The sequence below is a fragment of the Nilaparvata lugens genome, chromosome 8 (assembly GCF_014356525.2).
Source record: "Nilaparvata lugens isolate BPH chromosome 8, ASM1435652v1, whole genome shotgun sequence".
NCBI classification, from domain to species: Eukaryota; Metazoa; Arthropoda; class Insecta; order Hemiptera; family Delphacidae; genus Nilaparvata; species Nilaparvata lugens.
Window position 1 is genome coordinate 47,910,592 of NC_052511.1, and position 25,100 is coordinate 47,935,691.

Below are 25,100 nucleotides of genomic sequence, written 5' to 3' on the forward strand. Positions count from 1 at the left end.
TAGTTGAGAAGTTGATATTGTGGTAATTATTCATATTGAATGAAAAACGAAACTTGTCAAAAACCACAGATTTATTGATACTTAGAAAGACCGGTTTCGGTTATTACACCATTGTCAATCTCTGATAAACAGTTTCTGTTTGTCAGAGATTGACAATGGTGTAATAGCCGAAACCGGTCTTTCTAAGTATCAATAAATCTGTGTTTTGACAATTTCTTAGTCTTTTTCAATCAATATGAATAATTACCACAATATCAGCTTCTCAACTACACAAAAGAATTTTAAAATAATTATTATTAAGCCGGTAGTTTCAAAACATCAGAATTACAAAGAACGTTTCAGAAAATATCAGTTAAAAACATATCTGTATTAACATTATTAGGAGATTCATTCATTCATTATACAATAAGTATATATTATCAAAATGATAAGGAGAGGAAAAATAAGGTGAACTTGTGCTATTCCTCTCCAAATTTGAACTGTTTTTTAGATGTTTTTTAGCCAGTTTCAAATGTTTATTAGTTCATAAGAATTTGTTAATTATTTCATTTATATACATTGATAGATACAATATAATTCTCACTAGAATGATTGGGGAAGGAACAACTGCTTAAAGCCCAAAACTGTTCCTTCCCCAATTTATATAGAAATTGTCCAAAATAGTTATGTTTACACTTCTAATTTTTGTCCAATTTTGAGTCCAAAATATTTAGGCTATAAACTAGAAATTTAGAATTAAGAAAAGTTGAAAACCAAATTAAATTAATGCTTCATTATAGTTGATCAGAATTACTGGTCACCCATGAATTCAGCACACGTTGAAATACAGTATATCTCTACGAGCTTATAAAAAATCGGTATAGAAAATACAATTTCTGTAGATTATAATATAGTATCTAGAGACAAGACATGACAATACCTGCTTATGTTCAGCCTCAGACTGAGATAGAGCTATAGCCAATTGTAGTTCCTCTTCTTCTTGCAGTTCTTCATCTGATTTTCGCGGGGGTGGAGCCTGGAGAGAAGATAAAATTATAAGCATAAAATTTGAGTACTGATATTGAAGCCAAATACTAGAATGATCAATTTCCGAAAAAATATACTATAGTTTTACTATATTGTTACTTTTGACAGATCAATAAGATTATGGTAATTTCAAGATTAGCAATCACAATTTTGTCAATGCACGCATGCAATTTATTTTTAGCTCAAATTTACTCTATTAGGAAGAAAATAATTGTGTTCTTTTACACATAACGTAGCTTTTTTATATAGATCATTGTAATTCATTAGAAAAGTATAACCATGGAGAAAATATAGCATTAAGAAGATATTCGATGGTATAGGTCGTTTATGTTCCAAATTTCAAGACGATCTTCTGCTATCTCAAATTTCTGTCGACTACTGTCAGTTATCACTGTTTTGTTGGGGTGAGAGTGTAAAAACGGCACAGTATGAGAGACTACCAGCGTCACATAGCTTCACCAAAAAGAACTAAAGCTTCGTTTATACCAAAGTTATTAACAAAATGTTAATAACTTTATCATTATAGATTCTTTTAGATTGAACATAACTTATCATACACATGATGAACATATGTGTTTGTCAAGTTTCGTTCAATCTAATAGAATCTATATGGATTAAGTTATTAACATTTTGTTAATAACTTTGGTGTAAACGCGGCTTAAGACTATCGGCTTGAGTTAACATTGAAAATTTCACCATAAACGCCCTATACCATGGTATATCTTCTTATGCTATCTTTCTCTATAGTATACTGAGAATCACACAGCTTACCTGATTTTTGTTTGGCCAAATACCTGTTTTGAGATATTCAGAAGGCAGGTCTTCACTTTTTGTGGGTGGAGAGGAGGATGTCCTGAAAAGAGGTTAATAAATAATTAAACTAAACATGAATTAGTTTGAATGGTACCAACTTAATGAATTATAAAAAACAAGTCGATGCAAGCATAGAGAAAAGATAATATAATAAAATAAATATTTTTATTGCATAACAAATGTACCTTACAGATATGGCAAACGTCAATTATTATAAAAACAATAAAAATCATGAAAATGGATCAATGTCACAAAGTACAAAACACAAAGTCATAAGTTATCACAGCTATTAATTGAGCCACCATTCAATAAATATTTCTTCAATTGGGCTTTAAATACATTTTTATTTATTTTAACAAGTTAATATAAAATTATTCGATGACATGAAACAAAAATTTAAATTAAAGAACGGAGTTTAAGATCAATTACTTTTTCTTGTTGCTCATGTTAAGATGAGGGATAAGAAAGAGAGCCTACAACATCAATGGGTTCCAAATATTATAAGGAAATAATATGTGTAAAACACACCAGGGACCTATTTTAATCGATAGAACAACAATAAATATCAGAAAAGAAAAACCAGATTGCATGAGAAAATCAAACTAATAACATTAGTTATAAGACAGAGTCAGCTGTTATTAAACTAGTAGTTCTGTGAACAGTAGCCTCACGCAGTATTCTCATCCACAGTACCTGATGTGAACTATAACCTTATGGAATCTACAGCATAGACTGGCTTCTCCACCATCTGTGGTAATCACTTGTCAGCTGATTAATGATGAATATTCTATAGTCTGATTTTTACTCTTATATTGGCGTGTGAAGGAGGCTCCTTTTTCCTTTCATATTACTTGGAATGCAAAATTTCCAAAAACCTTTTATATACGTCGACGTGCAATTAAAAAAGGAATATACCTGTCAAATTTCATGAAAATCTATTACCGCGTGTTTTTTCGCCGTAAATGCGCAACATATAAACTTTACCACTTCAACATTTAAACATTAAGAGAAATGCCAAACCGTCGACTTGAATCTTAGACCTCACTTCGCTCGGTCAATAAGAAATTACTAGAATATTAGCTTGTATTTTATCATGCAACAGTGTCCTGCAATAGTCAACCGCTTGAAAATAGTTCAATGGAAATTGGAACGGTTGAGTACCTCTTCACACTTCACCCAACAACTATAGTCGTTGCCAATTCATCAGGATTATTACTAGTGACCCCCTGGGTTGTACAACTCGCTCATGAACTGTACTATTGTAATCTTTGAAATCGTCGAGCCGTTTTCGAGAAAACCGTGAAAACATGGTTTTTTAGTGATTATCCGCCATTTTTCTCAATAATATTACGGAGCTCCTGGAATTTTCAAGAAATGAGACTCATGTCAGTTGATAGGGCTAATAATAGCTATCCATGGTATAAATTTGAAGAAATCGTTGGAGCCGTTTTCGAGAAAACCGTGAAAACATGGTTTTTTTAGTAATTATCCGCCTTTTTTTTCCGCCATCTTGAATTGAATTTCATTGAATTTCTTATTGTCGGGTCCTCATGGTATAAGGACCTTACGTTTAAAATTTCAAGTCAATCGGTTAATTAGGAATGGAGTTATCGTGTTCATAGCCATACACATATATATTATATATATACACACACACACACACACACACACACACCACACACACACACACACACACACACACACCACACACACAACACACATACACACAGACCAATACCCAAAAATCATGTTTTTGGACTCAGGGGACCTTGAAACGTGAAGAAAACTTGAAATTGGGGTACCTTAATTTTTTTGAAAGCAATACTTTCCTTACCTATGGTAGTAGGCAGGAAGTAAAAACACAAATCGGTAGAGAAAAACTAAGGATACCTTGTACTATTTCTCTCCCAAATTTAGATTAAATCAAAAAGTCTTTAGGTATTCACTTTACAAAAATGTAATCTCCACGAATGTACAGGGTGTTTCAGAGAAACTGGAAATTTTGAAAGATAAATAATATCAAGAAAAACAAATCTTTAAATAAAGTTTTTCATATCATTCAATAGTAAAAATGATGCCATTTTAGAATAATATTACCGTAACATTTTTTTTTGAAGATGACATTTTGCAGGTGTGTTCTTTTTCTACGTAAACATTCCTGTAGTCTCTCATCACATTGTCCATCATGGTTTGCCGTAACATTACAACTGGAATTTCTGAAATCGCTTCTCGAATCTTGGCTTTCAATTCTTCCGTTGTTGCAGAATTGAAAGCCAAGATAAAAGCATTTTCAAATGTGATTAGTGTGAAGTGTTTAGTTTGCTCGGGAGAGAGTAATTATTGTTATGACTGTAATGAGACCAATTAATAGGGGTGTTCAAATTCGCAAAGTTTGTGTTTTATTTCTTAAATTATCTGGTATAAAGTATGCAGGGCCCAGGACCCTGAAAACCTAGTGGTGGCAGCGTCACTGGAGAGCTAAATAAATAATTAATGAATGAATGAATGAATGGATGAATGGATGAATGGATGAATGTACGATTGTTTTTCTCGGAGCTTGGGATTATGACAGTGATGGGCAGTATATATATGATGTCATCATGTTTTTTAGAAAGCTAATACTGAAATAAGAAACCAGACTCACAGCTACTCTACCCGTTATGGCAGAATAGTTGAAAGACATAGATTATACCTATTCGAGAGGAAAATCGTTTTTAGGGGAAGATCATTTTTTTCAAAATTGCCAACGATTTGAAAATGTTAGAAGATGTTAAAAGGTTTGGTATTGAGTTAAAGGAATATTTGGTAAGATTATCCCTGTACTCGTTACAGGAGTTTTTATAATTTTATGTGTATGACATTTGTTTGTAACTAGTATTTAGGCTATATTCCTTAGTATTCTGTGACACTATTCATATGTATTTTTACATGTTTATGAATAAAGATTTTTTCAATTCAATTCAATTCAATGAATGAATGAATGAATGAATGAATGAATGAATGAAAGAATGAATGAATGAATGAATGAATGAATGAATGAATGAATGAATGAATGAATGAATGAATAAATTACCTTGCGTTGCATGATAGAGAAGGGAACACGGCACCGATGACAGCAGTCGCCGTCTGCCCACTCCGGCGCCGTGTCTGCCGAAAACATGGCGTCGCTCTCCTTTAGCGGCGGAAACTTGTGGTCCTCAGCCTTCAAGATGTTCATTGTGTCCTGAAATCACCACAAAAATACATTATTCACTGAAATATCAATCAATCAAAACATTTATTGTCACACAACATTAAAATTTTACAACAACGTCATTAATCCTATTATATTAAGCGAGCAATTTCTGTATATCTGTTTATATTTTTATATCTTGTTATTTATGTTCAACGGATCTCGAAAACGGCTCTAACGATTTTCACGAAATTTGGAACATAGTAGGTTTATGATATAAAAATTCGATTTCACTAGGTCTCATCCTTGAGAAAACTCGCTGAACGACATTAAAAGGATGATTCATCCTTGGTTGAAACAGCTGAGACTTTCGTCGTCTGTGGATAGTAAAAAGTGAGCGAGTGATTCTGTGGAAAATCAAAACCCGAAATTCATAAGCTGACGTATAGCCAGCTGTAAAATATAAACACGATCATTTTGATCATTTTAGAGAATTGTGTTCTGTTTATCAATAAATAAAAATAACGAGCGAAGCTCGGTGCCCCGGTATTAACATTAAAACAAGTCACAAATATGAGGTTTACGCGATTTCCCCCTGATAAAATCAGGGAGTAGAACTTTCCGGATCATGATAGTATTTGAAGTAGAGCTTTTTGTATCATGATAGTAAGATGGTACAGAGGAAACGCATGTTTTTCGAACCGCTAGTACTCGGCGACGGAGGGGGTATTGCCCTGGAACGAATGTTGGCAGACGGCCCATACTATGCCATTTCAGTTGCTATGGAGCGTTGGAACGTACAACATCGTGTGTTTGCTGTCGAGCAGTTTTTTAGAAACAATGAATCTGTAGTCACAGAGCAACGCTTTTCCGTCAATAATTAAATAATTGAATAAGATAAATAATAGAGTTGAATAATTATTTATCTCAATCTATGCTAGCAGGCCTTCAACCGATCTCTACCAAAAGCACATTAAGGCTAGGCACACACCAGTTATAAATATTATTTTCAAACTGTCCAAAAGTCAGTTAGTCCTGTATTAGGCAAGGCACACCCCAGTAAGTCAAGACAAGACAAGACACGTAGTCACAATACTTCACATAGTTGCTTATGAAGACATGTCTAATTGCAATGACTAAACAGTGTGTGTTGCGTCATAAGCAACTACCTGTATTAGGCAAGGCACACCCAAGTAAGTCAAGACAAGACAAGACACGTTTAGTCACAATACTTCACATAGTTGCTTATGAAGACATGTCTAATTGCAATGACTAAACAGTGTGTGTTGCGTCATAAGCAACTACCTGTATTAGGCAAGGCACACCCAAGTAAGTCAAGACAAGACAAGACACGTAGTCACAATACTTCACATAGTTGCTTATGAAGACATGCCTAATTGCAATGACTGAACAGTGTGTGTTGCGTCATAAGCAACTACCTGTATTAGGCAAGGCACACCCAAGTAAGTCAAGACAAGACAAGACACGTAGTCACAATACTTCACATAGTTGCTTATGAAGACATGTCTAATTGCAATGACTAAACAGTGTGTGTTGCGTCATAAGCAACTACGTGAAATATTGTGTCTGATCATGTCTTGTCTTGACTTACTGGGGTGTGCCTAGCCTAATACAGGACTAACTGACTTTTGGACAGTTTGAAAATAATATTTAGATATGTTTCTCACCCAGGAACAAGCCCTAGAATATTGGTTGGGAGTCCTGAAACATTCTGTATAAAACAAACAACTACTGAAGACTCACCATGAAATAATAAAGAGATCTGTAGAATTCATTGCAACCAGTTTCACTTTTATTACCCAAAAACTACGACAGTTACTATAATTTCTGACACACAAATGAAGTAATTCAGTCGAAAATGAATGGCCCCCTAAATACTACTGCTAACTGAATGATATATTTATTGCACTGATATTACTGCTAACTGTATCATATATTTATTGCCCTGTATAATATACACCGTGATTCAAAAAAATATCACAACTTTGAAAATTGGTAACTCTGCAAATAATAAACGGAGATTAAAGCACTATCTGTCATCGATTTGAGGAAGCTCTGACGTTTTTTTAGTTCCTTATTTAGTCCCATTGGCACTCATCTGTCCTGCCTATTTGAATGAAAACTATCCGAGGCAATGGATCGGCTGCTAAGCAGCTCGAGACAGAGCACTTCATCACTGGCCTCCAAGAAGCCCTAACCTCACCTCCTGAGATTTTTTCTATGGGGTTGCGTTGAAGATAAGGTGTATCGACCGCCTCTACCAGCTAACATTGAGGAGCTCAAACAAGAAATAACAGCAGCTATACAAACTGTTACGCCCGATATGCTACTGAGGGTGTGCAACGAGTTCGAGTATCGTATTGATATCACTCGAGTGTCTGGAGGGGGTCACATTGAACATTTGTGAACTTGTTTTCTAGTGGGGAAAAACGTAATTTAATACTCGTCATTTTGATTTATAACCCAAGTTTCTATTATGTTTCCTTGAGTAAATACAGATTTTCAAAGTTGTGATATTCTTTTTGAATCACCCTGTATTTATTGATTGAATCTCAATATACAGCCCAGAAAGAGCTACCGAACCAAAAAAAGACTGGAGTTGAGACACACAGAACACTATATCTCAACTACTAACTGCTATCTACTAGCTACAACTGTTAACTGAAGCTATGACCAGAGCTTATTGGATAAACCTTGTCAACTTATTGATTTTGGAAGCCTTACTGCACTATTGTCAAATCACAATATAACCTACTGACTTACAGCTATCGTCTTTCAAGTGAGTGTGTTTGTTTCACAAACTTCTATTAAAAGTAGAGGTAAGTAAGGATACGATGAAAGTATAGTACGGTCCACGTTACAATGGCAGTGAGGAAAGATAGGAGAGCAACGTTGCCGATCCTCTGTCTTGCCAATGCCTTCTATAGACGGTAGCTGATACAGGTTTATTGATACAATATACTGTTCATCCTCGTTTAAAATAACCAATTACATTTTATTAAGCAAGAAATTATATTTTTCAATAATTTGATAATGAGTTATTTAAGATAAAATATTTTGTTAATTAATTATCAATTCTACATTGTTAAAAGACGATCAGGCAACAGAACAAAGCGAGATAGAGATAAAGCTATCCGCTTTGTTGAATGATAGACAAGGATACTAATACCATTGCTAATCAAACACTTCCATTATAACGGGGACCTCACTATTTCACTGTCTCCCACTTACTCTACACCTCTCATGTCTCCTTACAGTTCCAGAGCCAGTCTAGAGTGCGGTACACATTATAATGACAGAGGAGAAAGATAGGAGAGCACGGTTGCTGATTCTCTGCCTTGCCACTGCCTTCTATAGAGGATAGTTTATAGATTTGAACTGCAGGCCTGCACTTTATTTACCACTTTTTTACAACTGGTAAGCTCGAAATTTTTTTTTTTTGTTTTAGTTTGTAATGTTATTGTTTATAGTGTAATATGTTAGTATTTTGATAATGTTAAACTGATACTGAAGTTCTTTTTCCTTTTTTTCTTGTATTTTTAGTATTTTTATACTATTTCTTAATTTGCTTTGTAAACTGTAAACACTCCTTTTTTATGTTAGTAGTTTTTTTTTTCTGCCAACAACGTTTTGTAACCTTTGGATTATTTTCCACGTATATTTGATTTTTGATAATGTTCTTCAGGGTATGATTGTGATTTTTCAGTTATATGGTATTTTTTCAGTGACTATGTATATGTTCAGTTTCATGCTCTGTATATAATGTAAAAATAGCAAATAAATTGATTTGAAATTTGAAAAAAAATTGAAATTTAAAAAATTAGTTGATACCAGTAGCCTAATTATCTGATGTAATATCAACGGTTCATTCCCGTTGAAAATGATCCATTATTATATTTTATTCGTTGAGAGAATATATTTTTAATTTATTTTGTTAATTTATAATAATTCTACATTGTTGGAGAACAATCTGGCAACATGGCAGAGGTAGAAAAGGAAGGGAACAGCGTTACCGATTCTCTGCATCAATAACAATAGTAATACTGAGGGTGATGCCCACAAGCACTTAGGCTTGTGCGTGGGTAATGAATGAGAGGGATGATGATGAGAGATGACGACTACTTTTTAGGTAATCGGGACCGACGGCTTATCGTCTCCTCCGAAAGATAGGGTGGCCGTATCTATGTGATTGTGCTGTGGTCAAAAACTTTTTGCCCCGATCGAGATTAGAACTAGAACTCTCTTGATTACTAGTAGTTATGTGAACAGTAGACCTCACGCAGTATTCTCATCCACAAGTACCTGATTGAAACTATAGACCTTACGGAAATAAAGCAATAGACTGGCTTCTCCAAACATCTGTGTAATCACTTGTCAGCTGATTTATGATGAATAATTCTACAGTCTGATTTTCACTCTAATATTGGCGTATGAAGGAGGCTCCTTTTTCCTTTTATATTATCCTTGAAATGCAAGATTTCCAAAAACCTTGTATATAGGTCGACGCGCAATTAAAAAAGGAACATACCTGTCTGTTTGTTTGTTTTTAAAGCTTCCCAGAGACTCCAATCAGAGTATAGGAATTGTCAAATTTCATGAAAATATATTACCGCGTTTCGCCGTAAATGCGCAACATTCAAACATTTAAACATTAAGAGAATTGCCAAACCGTCGACTTGAATCTTAGACCTCACTTCGCTCGGTCAATTAGACCGGCGCGTTATCACTTACTCCAAACGAGCTACTGCCTTCCATAGAGGATAGCTGATACCGGCATATATCTGATGTAATATCAACTGTTCATTCTTACTGAATATAATCAATTAGGTTCATATTTTATTCAGTGGAAAAATATAGTTTTAATCAATGTTCATAGATTGAGGTTGAAATTTTTGTCAATTAATTATATTTCTACATTGGTAAAAATCGATATAAGAACGATGATTGATTATATGATTGATTAGGGCGGAGTTAGGACTCCTGGTCCTCTCTGTCACACAACCCTAGAGAGATTGATTGATTGAGTAGGCTACTGTATTAATGTAGATTACAATATATACTGGCTTATACACTTATATACAATACAGCTTACAATACAGCAAAATTATAGATGAATTTACATAATATAGACTAAGAAAAAAATTATTGAACTGTATATGATATGCAAAAGCAATTTGTAATACAATAACTATAGATCATTATATTGTTATGCATCTACATAAATTGGCGGAGCTTTGGACATATCAATGTCCATTCTTCGGAAAGAATATTAAAAATATCCTTTCCACTAACTCTCTACCAGAGAGGGAGAGAGAGAGAATGATTGATTAGGGCGGAGTTAGGACTCCTGGTCCTCTCTGCCACACAACCCTTCAGAGGTTGTGGTCTCTTCACACTACCTTCAGAGGTAGAAAAGGATAAAGCGGATATTGTCGGTTGATAGACAAAGATAGCAACACCATTGTCAATCAAATAATGCCATTATAACGTGGACCTCACTGAAAGCTCAACTCACACTTATGCGACTCTCAAAATCTGATCCAATCATATTGATGAATTATACAACACATAGGCTCAACTCACAATTATGCGACTCAGGTCGAGAAGAGACGCGACTCTAGTCGAGAGCATGTGTTTTCAAATGGTGACGTCGCGGAGACTAGAATCGACTGGTCTGAGTGTCACCATTTGGAAACACATGCTCTCGACTAGAGTCGAGTCTCTTCTCGACCTGAGTCGCATAAGTGTGAGTTGAGCCTATGTGTTGTATAATTCAATCAATATGATTGAATCAGATTTTTGAATGATTTCACTATGAATCTAACAAGAATGACCAATTTATAAATAACATCAGATATATTGGTATAACCTCTCCTCTACAGAAGGCAATGGTGAGGCATTGAATCGGCTCCTCTCTTTCTCCACTGCCATTATAACATGGACCCGACTGTAGTTCTTCATGAAATGCTTCATTACAATTGAAAAGAAATTACATTTTCGAAGGGATTACTTATTTTTAGACACAAAGTTGACAACTCATTATTTTCATACCCTAAATATTGTCAACTTACTTATTTTTAGACCCTAAGTTGGAACTTACTTGCACAGCTCTGTACTTGGGAGAATTCCGGAACGCGAAGGCCCAGGCTTGAATCAATTCCAGGATTTTGTTTTTCAACTTTTCCTGCGTGGTGGATTTCAACAGTTCCCTCAGCTGATTCATGTATGTTGTGGTGCCAACTTCATCGTGTATTATACTGCCACAGTTTTTCACGCAAGACTCCAGAACCTGGAAACAAAATAAAACCAACGTGAACTATAATTCAATACATTTTTCTAGTAATACTGTTGCTGACGTGATGACCAACCCAGCTCATCTGGCTGGTTAATGGTTCTACAAATGAAGATTGAAGATCTCCACTTTTTAGTAAGGACCAGTTGTATTTCCATAAAAATTCAAAGTCAAATTACTTAATAATTGGAAATTGAAGTAGCCTTTTTTCAAATTTACTTTACTTCTTACAACATGCTTCGACTAGAAATGTCATTTTCGACTTATAATATCAAGTGTGTGACTTTAGTCCGTTGAATCATAGAGAAGCAATAGCTTGAGTAGATATTCCATGGTATAGGGTGTTTATGTCGCAACTTTTACTGTTATCTCAAGCCGATAATCCACGTATTTCTCTCCCATGAGGCTTATGACACTGGTAGTCTCTCATATTGTGCCGTTCATACACTCTCACCCGGCCAAAACAGTAAAGATCTACAATAAGCGATAGTAATCGACTTGAGATAACAGTAAAAGTTGCGACATAAACGCTCTATACCATGGGATATCTACTTACGCTATTGTTTCTCTATGGTTTCATTCACTTGAGAATGACTTTATAGGTTAAGTCGAAACTTGTTGTAAAAAATGAAATAATTATAAGTCAAACTTATTGTGAGAAATGAAATAAAGTTGGAGAAGGTACTTTGATTTTCAATTTCCATGTTACTATCTTGTATTGAAAATAATATTATTATTATTATCTCATCCACCGACCACCTGTGATAAGAATTTGTCAATTTGTCAAATTGATCTGGAAGCAAAAATTAATTACAAAATACTGAAAAAATGGATAAGGGAAAACTATTTCTTTTCAATTGAAAGCATAATCTAATTTTTTAAAGCATATTTTAAAGCGTGGATTATTTTTTTTCTCTATTATTGTATAAAACTAGGAAACAACCAATGTAACTAGCTGATTGCAACTCTCACCAGCGGGCAAGGCTTGATTCCTTTTGCTGGTGATGCTGGATTACCATTGAGAATCTAATTATGATTTTGGTATTATTTATGCTTAATTTTTTTTTATTATTTTATACTTTTGATTATAAAATTATGTATTTTCTTTTATTATGTTTTGAATATGTATTTATTGTATGGCAAATAAATGATTTGATTTTGATTTGATTTGTCATTAATCAAACAGCAACATGTTATCTATCTTTTTAAACCTCCATCTTGAGGTTTGTAAAATCCTCATATTCCTCCACTGAGTAGGCACATATGGATAGCAGCTCTTTTTTCAATAAAAGTCTGAAAGCTTTAGCTGACGTTTCTTTTATGTGAGATGGCAATAAGTTGTATGGATACCTGAACTCCTTTCCCCTCGCCACTAGAGGGATAATATACCAAGCAGCTAGAGGTTCTAGGATATAATAATCCTGATATCAATAGTGAAGATAATATTCACGAATACTAAAACACCTGAGGACAATATTGGTTATTGTTTAGGATAATTTGATATATTTGTTGTGTGATACTATGCTATCTTCTCCTACAGATGATATCGAAAATACTGCTGATACTACTAGTAGTTCTGTGAACAGTAGACCTCACGCAGTATTCTCATCCACAAGTACCTGATTGAAACTATAGACTTTATGGAAATACAGCAATAGACTGGCTTCTCTACCCATCTGTGTAATCACTTGTCAGCTGATTTATGATGAATATTCTATAGTCTGATTTTTACTCTGAAATTGGCGTATGAAGAAGTCTCCTTTTTCCTTTTAAATATTATCCTTGAAATGCAAAATTTACAAAAAACTTGTATATACGTCGACGCGCACTTAAAAAAGGAACATACCTGTCAAATTTCATGAAAATCTATTACCGCGTTTCGCCGTAAATGCGCAACATATAAACATTTATACATTAAGAGAAATGCCAAACCGTCGACTTGAATCTAAGACCTCACTTCGCTCGGTCAACTAGTATGGATGGATACACCCGAATACTCCAAAACCTGGAGACAAAATATAATTATTGTTAAGGAATAATTCAATGGATTTCCTTGCAATACTTTTGCTATTCAGTCTGGAGACTCAAGACCTCAAGAGCAATTTTTTTGTGATATTTATGATTGATTGGTTCAACAGATTAAACGAATAAGTTATATCATGAAGAAACAATAGCGTAAGTAGATATCCCATGGTATAGGGCGTTTATGTCGCAACTTTTACTGTTATCTCAAGCCGATTACTGTTGATAATTGTTGAATTTTACTGTTTTGTTGGGGTGAGAGTGTATGAACGGCACAATATGAGAGACTAACAGTGTCACACAGCTTCACAGGAAAGAATTACTTGAACTATCGGCTTGAGATACAGTAAAAGTTGCGACAAAAACGCCTTATACCATGGGATATCTACTTATGCTATTATTTCTCTATGGTTATATAGATTAAAAATCTAAATTAAGTGCAACATATCAGTTTCAATTCCCCATCTATCTGAATTTAAAATTTTTGGTTTCTACAGACAAACTAACAGATTAATAAAATATAGCCAAAACATATAGGAAGCAATTCAATTTTTCTATACACACCAGTAATCCAAAGTACGCCACATGTGGATTTTCATGCAACATTTTCTTCTTGATGTGGGCTAAGGCTTGCTTGGACCTGAGAAAAATAAAAAAAAATTAAAATTTGGATAAAAATTGCATAAAGAAATGTTATCTAGTGATTATTATAAAATATAATGGACAAATACTTTTCAAATTTGAGAGTTTATTGAATATTATTGTTTTATATTTTTATAAACGTAGGCTAGAGTACTTTATTTTACATAAATCCACTTACAGTCAACATGACTCATTCATAATTTTAACAAGCTATATTAGTAATGGAACAACAAAACGTAGACATAAACGTAGTATGACTAAGTAAATGTAACATGGTAATTTTGAATTGGTGGAGTCAATCACTGATATTTGTATAATGATAAGAGAGTTAATACAGCTCTGAGATTAAACAAACATTAATCAATAATACTACGGTATTTATAGAAGGTTTTAGATTGAGTAAGACTAATGGTTGAGCTCAGGATCAAAACAAAAACTTTCATAATAGGCCTAAAGGTTAAAGTTCTACTAAACTGATATCTTGACATAGTTAAATGCTACTCGGAGGTTCTAAATGAGTTCAAAGAGATTGCATCAAATTGAGAAACTTGAACCAATGTCATGAACCGACACAACCAGATCTTTTTTAATAATAAATATAGAAATCTACAAGGATAGATATTTGAGCACAGTAGAAAGTAATGGAATGTCTAACAAAACATAAACAAACACTATTGACAAATCAAGAAAGATAAGGCAATTCAATATGTAGGTTATGATTGAAACATAATTTGTATCAAATACGTACTGGACATCTCCTTGCCGAATTAAATCACATAACTGCAAAATAGTGGGCCAGTCTGGCTCTAGCCTCAGATTACTGGTTGCTTTGTCTGAAAGAAAACAAGCAAGCAATAAGACATTTAACAAAAGCTAGTCTAATGTTACTAAGCTTTCAAGGATAAACAATGAGACTAACAGCATTCAAAATATATAAGGTCTTTGGTAGATAAATAAAATATGAAATTTGTTGATTTGTAGAGTAAAATACAGTGGGATAACGGTAATAAAGTGTAGGTACATACTAACCCAGTAATTTTTCAAAGTTACTTGCAGATCGAAACATTGGTTAGTTTGTTTTTAGCAGTGGAGATTAACAGTATTAAAGATGTATTTTTAATTGAAGAAGAAATTGATCACACAAATAAATAACTAACAGTTGAGATAAAGATAACTGTAATAAATTTGGCACTATCAAAATTTTACTTGGATCCTTGGATGACATAAGAAATAACCATCATACAAAACATCTGATCGCCATTCTGTCCATGAATCATCTGGAAGTAGTGCCAACATTATAACAACAAATGGCCAACAACAAATTGAATTTTTTGTTCACAAAAATGATAATTGAACTTATTTCTCCTATAATTTAAAATTCTAAAATTAAATGTCAATTTGAAATAATTTTATTTCATCTAGTCATTCAAATTTCATAATTGAAAATATTTCATTTGTTGTGGAAAAAGTGAGGTTATGTTCTCCCAAAGAAAACGTCAATTTCCAGTATTGGCCATACTGCAAGCTGAGAGTGGCAGCAACAAGTGTTTTGTAAATTTTTTATCATTTTGACTTTGATCTTTATTTTCGTAATTAATCAATTTTAAAATATATAAATATCAGTGAATAAAGCAGAATAATCATGGCATTCGACCTAGGATTCGGTAAGTGGCTTATCCGCTTCTTTTGAGTAGCATAAAACACTTTTGTGCCAAGAAACTATGGGAATGTTTCCCTGTATGAAGCAATAATAATAATTAGCTTTATAAATTTGTTTCAAATAGGTATGAATCACACGCTGATTCATCCAAGATTTTTGTTGAAGGAAATCAGAACACTAGTATGTTACTTGAAATACCGAATCTCTTTAGAATTTGGCATATTTTTATCTTAAAATCAAAATCTATTTGAAAGAATATTCTGTTTATTTTCAAGTAGGTACCTATATAGGTACTGTAAGTCGCAAGGCCTCATCATTTTATTATCATATGCTGTAGTAAATTATCAGTAATACGCACGTTTTCTTATCGCGTGATTACAACTTCTCATAGAAGCTTGATAAGGAAAACCAATTGACGTAGGTACTGTAGCTAACCGGTATAGCTAGAAGAATTTACATTACGGAATTTCATAAATCTGAATGAAGACTTCTTTTCAACACCTTGATCTGTGTATTGAACTGCAGTTATGGGTGAGTTCCTAACCACTCTGGTCAAATTTCAATGTAGAACTAAATTTCCAACAATTGAGAGAATTAATTAATTGATGGAAACATAATATAAAATCCACAATTCTCTTTGGTCTACAATTATTGTTAAACTATGAATATTCTCTGTAATATACAGTAATATTATGCATGTCTGATAGTTCAACAATTTCCATGAAACACGAGAATTGCTTAACAAAAATCTTTGGCTGGGACAGGAATCCTGTCTTATGGCAGTTTTTTATGTTCTTGACTTGTTCACTTGTGGCCATACTTATGACCACGCCATGAACAGAAACTCATTATTATTATTATTATTATTATTATTATTATTATCGAACCCGAGACCTTTACTTGACAGGCTAGTGCTTAACCGACTGAGCTACCACGATATCGGATCATCTATACCGTAATTTGTCATTGAAGTGAATGACTAGATTAGTTCATGTATTTTCTTTCAAATTTAGTTTCCAATAACTTTCAAAGATGTGACAAAAGGTATTTGAAGACACAGTTTTGATTAAAATCATTTCATTATTATTTATTATAATTTCGGCGAGTTTAGCCGAAACTATAGTTTCTAAAATAAAATCAGGGTACTATTAATTCTTTGTAATATTAAACTTACGTTACTCAACATGATTTTTCAACATTTTGTTTTCTGATTATCATTTACAGAATCGGTACCACCTCTCTACCATGACATATACAAAATAATAAGTTCTTCTCCTGCTCATTCTCGCAAGGAGCTATTGACAAAAATCCTGCTAAAATCAAAGTTACCAAACGACTGTTTGAGTCAGGTGAGACCAATATTCTTTCAAATGTAGAATGAATAATAAATTAAGCAATTTAGCCTACATAACTTTATAGAATTTTGTTCTATTGATTATTCTGATTACACAGCATGTGAATAATTGCAATATTCTGCTCATTTCTTTATAAATAAATTCATTTGTCTCAAGCACATTACAGCTCATACATACATTAAGTAAAATAGGATCATGATCTTATTTACTCTTTGAAGTCATCAGATTGTGTATTCAATGCATGAAAACTTGTTGAAATTGAAGTTGCTTTCCATGACGAAACACCATAGGCCTATAATAACTTTGTTGAAGTTCTGACACTGTATTACTTGTAAATATTTGAGAAAACACTTACTTTTGTTGAGTCTTGAGGAATGCATTTCACTCCTGAAGAGGAGCTTCATCAGCCTGACACCAGGGGCGCTTGCTCTATGGGTTGGACTGTGTGGCCAAATATTACATTTTTGATTTGAAGATAAGTTAATCATTTAATAAGTTGGATTGTCATTGTGGAGGTGTTTAAAAATTTCGTATTGTTTAAAAACTTTTAAACACCTCCACTATGACAAATCCAACTTATTAAATGATCAATTAACTTCAAATCAAATGTAATATTTTCCCACATTTTGGCCACACAGTCCAACCATAAGAGCAAGCGCCCCTGGTGTCAGGCCGATGAAGCTCCTCTCCAGTAGTGAAATGCATTCCTCAATACTCCAAGAAAAGTAAGTGTTTTTTCAAATATTTACAAGTAACACAGTGTCAGAACTTCAACAAAGTTGAAAACTTGTTATAAAAGGCTATACTATCTTTGACAGTTTGTAGAAGATTATCTATTATTAATACTGTAATGAACGATATGTATTACAATAAAAGTTTTCATATAGATAGGATAACTTACATAATCAATATCTTGTTTCACTTTCAGATTTGGGTCCTTATCAGCAAAAACCAAAGTGATTTGACCTCCAAACACGTTTTCCAAGCGCTTGCTCTGATTGGCTGGGCTCAGAAGGGTCTAGAACCTTCTACCGCTCTCTTTGATGACGTCAGTAGAGGTGATGTTGTTTTCCATGACATGACTCATAACACTTTATAAATAGTAGTTCTGTGAACAGTAGACCTCGCGCAGTTATAAACCGCAGCCTCCTCAGAGATAAACCCATTAGACCTAATTCATTAATCTGATTATACTGTCCATCAGAGTAAATCCTGTCTTTATGTCGTGTCGGCGATATATCGGTGTTATAACGGCTAATGGCTGTTGGGTTGGTGTATCAAAAATGCTAACATCAAAAGCTAATCTCCTTCAATACATACTGGCATCAGGACAGCCCAAGTTCAAAGCAGAGAAAGTTTGAGAGACAATACTATGTTATTTTAGTTACTAATTGCATGCATTATTGCACGCAATCAATAGTTCATTTTATTTATTCACAATGGAGACAACGGGTTTCCTCAAATGTCTCCTTAACAATAAAAATTGTACAGATACAATTGTTAAAAGAATAACAATGATAAAACTAATACGAACTTATGCAATGATAAATAATACAAACAACAAAAATATCACCTAATTTAAAAATGAAAAATACAAAGATTTCAAATACTTATGAAAAATGTAAAAATAAAACAAATTGGGAATTCAAAATTTATAAAAATTAAAGATTATAATAACAAATAATGAACAAAAATATTCATCAATAGAATAAATAACATTTATAACTCTAATATTGACGTATGAAGGAGGCTCCTTTTTCCTTTTATATTATCCTTGAAATGCAAAATTTTCAAAAACCTTGTATATACGTCGACGCGCAATTTAAAAAGGAACATACCTGTCAAATTTCATGAAAATCTATTACCTCGTTTCGCCGTAAATGCGCAACATATAAACATTTAAACATTAAGAGAAATACCAAACCGTCGACTTGAATCTTAGACCTCACTTCGCTCGGTCAATAACTTTGTTGAATTTGAGAAACTTTGTGTCAGAGTGATTAATGCCTAAATCTTTTCATTAAGATTTACAAAAAATAGCATTCATATTAAATACTGTAGTGATTTTAAATTTAGAAAATATAATTTTTTATTGGCTTGATACATAATATGATACATTAGGCTTCGTCATTGACATGAACATTTAAACATTAAGAGAAATGCCAAACCGTCGACTTGAATCTTAGACCTCACTTCTCTCGGTCAATAACTTTGTTAAATTTGAGAAACTTTGTTTTCAGAGTGATTAATGCCTAAATCTCTTCATTAAGATTTACAAAAAATAGCATTATATTAAATACTGTAGTGATTTTAAATTTAGAAAATATAATTTTTTATTGGTGATACAAATATGATACATTAGGATAGTCATTCGTGGACATGAACATTAAACATTAAGAGAAATGCCAAACCGTCGACTTGAATCTTAGACCTCACTTCTCTCGGTCAATAACTTTGTTAAATTTGAGAAACTTTGTTTTCAGAGTGATAATGCCTAAATCTCTTCATTAAGATTTACAAAAAATAGCATTCATATTAAATACTGTAGTGATTTAAATAGAAAATATAATTTTTTATTGGCTTGATACATAAATGATACATTAGGCTTCGTCATTGACATGAACATTTAAACATTAAGAGAAATACCAACCGTCGACTTGAATCTTAGACCTCACTTCGCTCGGTCAATAACTTTGTTGAATTTGAGAAACTTTGTTTTCAGAGTGATTAATGCCTAAATCTCTTCATTAAGATTTACAAAAAATAGCATTCATATTAAATATTGGTAGTTATTTCTTGTTTTGAGATCTGACCATAGGAGAAAACATTTCTCCTATTTTAGGCTTTTTATGATCTGACCATAATAATAATATAATAATAATTCCAGCCTGTGAGAGAGCTGCTACTGAACTCACAGGTCAAATACAGAAGGCTGTCATCCTTGGCTCATCCAAGTCTACTCAGGGCAAAGGTCATTTCACAATGAAAGTCACAAACAAAAAAAACACTAATTTATCAAGATGGCAGTGGTCAAGATAAAGCACACTTAGTTAACATATAAGGCCTTGCTTTTTGACTTACTGGCAAGTTAGCCAGATAGTATTTGAGACAGGTCATCGTCTAAAAACTCCTGTACATCATAATAAGCCCTGGCTCTCAAATAACCGTCTCGAACTTGCTGGTATCCAACTGCTTCACTCCTGTTGAAGTAGCGGAGAGCTGCACTCCTGTAGCATACCCGCGATCTCTGGAGGCGCACCCTGGGTAGGTCAAACAGCACTCGATGCCTGGTGTTATGGTGATGTACATCAGTCCGAGTCAACAAATTTTGTTGATTCTTCTCGATATACATGAGGCAGAGCAGAAGGAAGTGGCTGACCACTGTTAGGATACCCAGTCTAACAAAAATATGCTTGCAATGTGCATGATGTTCGCTTGCAGTTATAATCCTAGCAGGCCGTTTTTGCAGCTTAAGTATGTCTACAACCTTGGCTGAATGACCCCACATGAGTAGACCATAGGAGATATGGCAGTGGAAAAGTTCATGATACACTATAACCAGATATGCCTCTGTCACCTGTCCCCTCAGCTTGAGCAACAGAAAACAGATTCGGGACAGTCTCCCAGTCACCTGTTGGATGTGGCTGACCCACTCACCTGTACAGAAGTGCCATTGTCCTATCTCAAAGCAATAAAAAGCTATACAATTTATACTACCAATGTCATGGTTATCTACCAATTGTCAATGTCAATTTGTCTACAAATCTCAGAGTGCGAAAACTACCAATGAAGACATATGCTTTTAGATTGGCATACTCCGTGCCAGAACTACCAATGTCGACTTCTGCACTTCTAGCACTCGCATTTCCGTATCGAAATGCCGTAGTTCAAAAATTCAAGGTGAACTTTTAAGCTGATTTGTGAGAAAGTTGATATTTTGACATAGGTAGTTCTTGCACCAAGCCACAGATTTCATGATTTAATAAATAATAATGTATATGTTTGTATTGATACTTCAAACCACTTTTGTATAAAACTGAAAAAATGAAGCATATAATAACATCTTCGAATTTAACATTTATGGGGAAAAACACAGGACCCTCTATCCTTAGAGGGTATTCCTTCCCCTTCCTCATACTTCTTGGTTTTTGCCCCCCCTAGCAGTTTGGTGAAATGGCGCCACTGCTCTGATAAAATCGCTTGTCAATCTCCTTTGGGGTTCGGAGCCCAGGGGAAGAGTGGTCAAGCAAAACCTCAAACAGGATGATATTAATAATTTCTCTGGATGTTGACGACACATCCAGAGGAGTTTATTCATAAATTCAGGAACATTACATATTATTTTCTCATACATTTTCAATAATATAACAATATTCAAGGTTTTCAAAATAATACCTCACTATTATAATATGTGTGTATGTGTCGAGCTATCATCATAGGAGAATACATTTCCTTATCATGAAAAATAATTCTATTATAGGAGAAAAAATATTGCAGCTTCTTCCACCTTTGATAGAACTTCCAATTTGTTCATGGACCATTTCCAGAGAGAAGATTCAATGGACCTATAAAACTTACGAGTTTCAGATTTGAGCAAGTTTTTTTTTTTTTGCTCAGTATTTATATTTACACTGATCTCCATGTTCGATTAATATAACACTTATACAGTATATTTATTTATTAGGTTAGAAAAAACAATACAAGGATCGGAAAAGAAAAACACGCTATTGCCCAAAACTTTTTCAATTTCCTAATTTAGTTTTAAATTGTCAATTATTATACATAGGTTATGTTTCTTTCAATTTCTACACCAAATCACAATCTGAAAATATAAATTAGAATAAAATAAACAATTTTAAATTTTGATAGAATTATAATAAAACTTTCTTAAAAACATGAAACAAACTTCAAATTCGCAAAATAAAGAATAAAAACACTTGAACTTTGAGCTCGAAAATATCACATGACAACTTCAAATAATTCTTATTAATTTCATGTATTATGTCCAAATATTTCGTTCAAAATAGGCCTCCCTCGAGAACGTTGGAGTCTTTACATTACACAGGAATTATCATCAAAATCCTCGAATACTTAGATATATTCACTTTGGTTTATTTAGATATAATACTCTACTCTTATATATTTATTATTATTAAACGAAAATCCAAATTAAATGCTGTAGTTCACCCCGAAGACTTCTGCTGCTGCAAATATTGACAACAGGGTTAACAGCTAGACGGAAATTCGATGAGCGCTACTATTCGAAAATTATTTGTCAGCCGGGAACAAAATTTCCAAAAATATGGGCTGACAAATAATTTTTGAATAGTAGCGCTAATCGAATTTCCATCTAGCTGTTTACCCTGTTGTCAATATTGCAGTAGCAGAAGTCTTCGGGGTGAATTACGCATTTAATTTGGATTTTTGTTTGATAATAATAATAATTCATTCATTAGCTTTGAATAATTGCAATATCTCAGTAATTTCCATCTGTAGACTTATATATTTGTCACATCTATTATTAAACGTAATATGACACGTTTTATGTCAATTTTACCTTAACAACTCTTCCTCATTTTCCTTTCTAGAGATTTGGCTCATCAGTGTATCGACGATACAACGACTTTGTGGCATTATACGAGCTGCTACTCAGCAGATTTCCTTACAGACTTATACCAAAGTTACCTCCCAAAAGAGTCGTTGGAAATGGTGAGTCATACTCCTAAAAATTATATTAATTAATTAATCTATTTATTTCATTGAAATAACAAATCATAAATACCGGGTGATTACAAATGAAATAGACAACTTCAATAGCCTGTACAAAATTAAACTGGTGTATTTCAACATAGTAAGTGATATAGGTTTGTAGGGAATTTCTTAAAATTTATGTTGGTAGAACTGTTGCTGGCTATTGTTGGCTGCTCCGTGTTACAACAGCCAGTTTAGTTTAGCAATATGGCCGCTACTCAGTGGAGAAAGCTTATTGAGTTCTTGAATTAGCCAAAACAAACTCTGTTACTGTTGTGCAGCGTCATTTCAGAACAAAATACGGTAAACCACCATCAACAAGGCAATCAATTTATGACTGGTATGAACGTTTTGAAAGCAGTGGATGTGTGTGTAAGAAGAAGAGTACTGGAAGACCTTCTGTTACAGAAGAAAAAATTGATAGTGTTTGTGATGTTTTTGTACGAAGTCCAGGAAAATCGACTAGATCAGCGAGTTTAGAATTGCAAATTCCTCAACTTACTGTGTGGAAAATTCTGCGGAAACGTTTGAAAATGACACCTTATAAATTGCAATTAGTACAAAGTTTAAATGACAATGATAAAGTTGTACATAAAATTTTTGTCAAGAGATGCAACATTGTCTTGAAAATGACGACACATTGTTTAATCGCCTAATTTTCAGTGATGAATGCACTTTTCACATTAGTGGAAAAGTTAACAGATATAATGTACGAGTATGGGGAACAGAAAACCAAGAGAGACTGTACAGCATATACGCGATTCTCCTAAAGTGAACGTGTTTTGCGCTTTATCTTGTGAAAAGGTTTACGGGCCTTTCTTCTTCCAAGAACCATCAGTAACCGGAAGAATTTATCTGGACATGTTAACCAAATGGTTAATGCCTCAACTCCATGAAGATAGTTGTAACTTCATTTTTGTACAAGATGGAGCTCCGCCTCACTGGTACTCAGACGTCAGAGGGTATCTGGATGAACATCTTCCTAGACGATGGATCGGCCGTACAAGTGAGGGAAACGTTGTTTCAGCCGTGGCCACCTCGTAGTCCGGACCTAACGCCCTGCGACTTTTTCTTGTGGGGCTATGTAAAAGACAGAGTTTTCGTACCACCGCTTCCTGTTGATATCGATGATCTTAAACAACGAATCTCAAATGCTCTTGCTACAGTTAACCGTGAGATGCTTAGTCGTGTGTGGTCAGAATTTGACTACCGTGTTGATATCTGTCGTGTTGCAAATGGTGCACACATTGAACATCTGTAAATTTTCAATAAAACTTCAAGAATTCTTCTTTGTAATCATGTAAGTAATGATCTAAACTTTTAAATAATAAATTCTCTACAAGCTATTCAAACTGTCTATTTCATTTGTAATCACCCGGTATAATATATAATATGATTGGGAGCTTACAACAGGCATAGCCCAAAACTGTCTTCTCCCAAATCTTTACAAATAAAAGTTTCAAAAAGGAATGAAGTTAAGATGTCACTTTCCACTTCAAAAAGTCTAATATCCACGTTTGATGTTGTTTTCCATGACTAAACACTACATGATAACTTTTTGTGTAGTTGAGAAGTTGATATTGTGGTAATTATTCTTATTTAACTACATAATAAGCTTTGTTGTAGTTTTGACACTGTGCATCTTTGTAAATAGGTATTAATAAAAAACCACTTGTGCCGGTTGCGCAGAAGCCGATTAAATTTTAATCGTGATTAATTCCACAGGAACAAATCAGAGAAGCCGTCTTATCAAAAAGGCCTTCTCTGATAGGCTCTCGTAAAATTAATCACGGTTACAGTTTAATCGTCTCTTGTGCAACCAGGCCTTATACATTTTATGATTAAATCAGGAATGCAGTAAAAGTACGTGTTTTTTCAAATATATTTACAAAGATATACAGTCTCAAAACTACTGCTAATATATCCATTTATTGAAGTAAAATTAAAATATTTCATAGTTTTAAACGTCTTGTTCTAATAAGAGAAGCAGTCCAGTCAATAATCTGAGAGAAGATGATTGGATCTCACTATAGGAGACTATTTGCCCCGAGACAACAAAAGCCCGGTTGCCCAATAGCCTGTTAAATTTTAACCGTAATTAAATGCCACGAGAACCAATCAGAGAAGCCTTCTTTTCAAAATATCCTTCTCCGATTGGCTCTTGTGACGTTTAATCTCGATTTATTTAATCATTCAGAAATACACAACTTAAAGAAAAGTGCCACAGGCTCTCGCCCAAAAAACAACGTCAATAATAATAATTTCTCTGATTGCCAATAAATTGCAATCAGAGGAGTTTATTGACAAAACATGTACAGAATTGTTATATTATACATACAAAATTGC

At 33.7% G+C, this 25,100-nt stretch overlaps 2 protein-coding genes across 3 annotated transcripts in view; both read left to right on the plus strand.

The window, feature by feature from the left end:
- LOC111050977 (sorting nexin-8) overlaps positions 1-25,100 on the plus strand; it is a 49,993-nt gene that overhangs the window by 8,370 nt on the left and 16,523 nt on the right.
- On the plus strand, positions 15,495-18,108 carry LOC120352769. 2 transcript variants are annotated; one of them, XM_039434972.1, is made up of 3 exons: positions 15,495-15,652; positions 16,873-16,997; positions 17,932-18,108. In XM_039434972.1, exons 1-3 carry the CDS (start codon positions 15,631-15,633, stop codon positions 18,100-18,102), a joined length of 318 nt encoding a protein of 105 aa, XP_039290906.1. In that variant the 5' UTR covers positions 15,495-15,630; the 3' UTR covers positions 18,103-18,108. The 2 variants fall into 2 exon arrangements, with proteins under 2 accessions (XP_039290906.1, XP_039290907.1); XM_039434973.1 differs by lacking the exon at positions 15,495-15,652 and adding an exon at positions 15,668-16,179.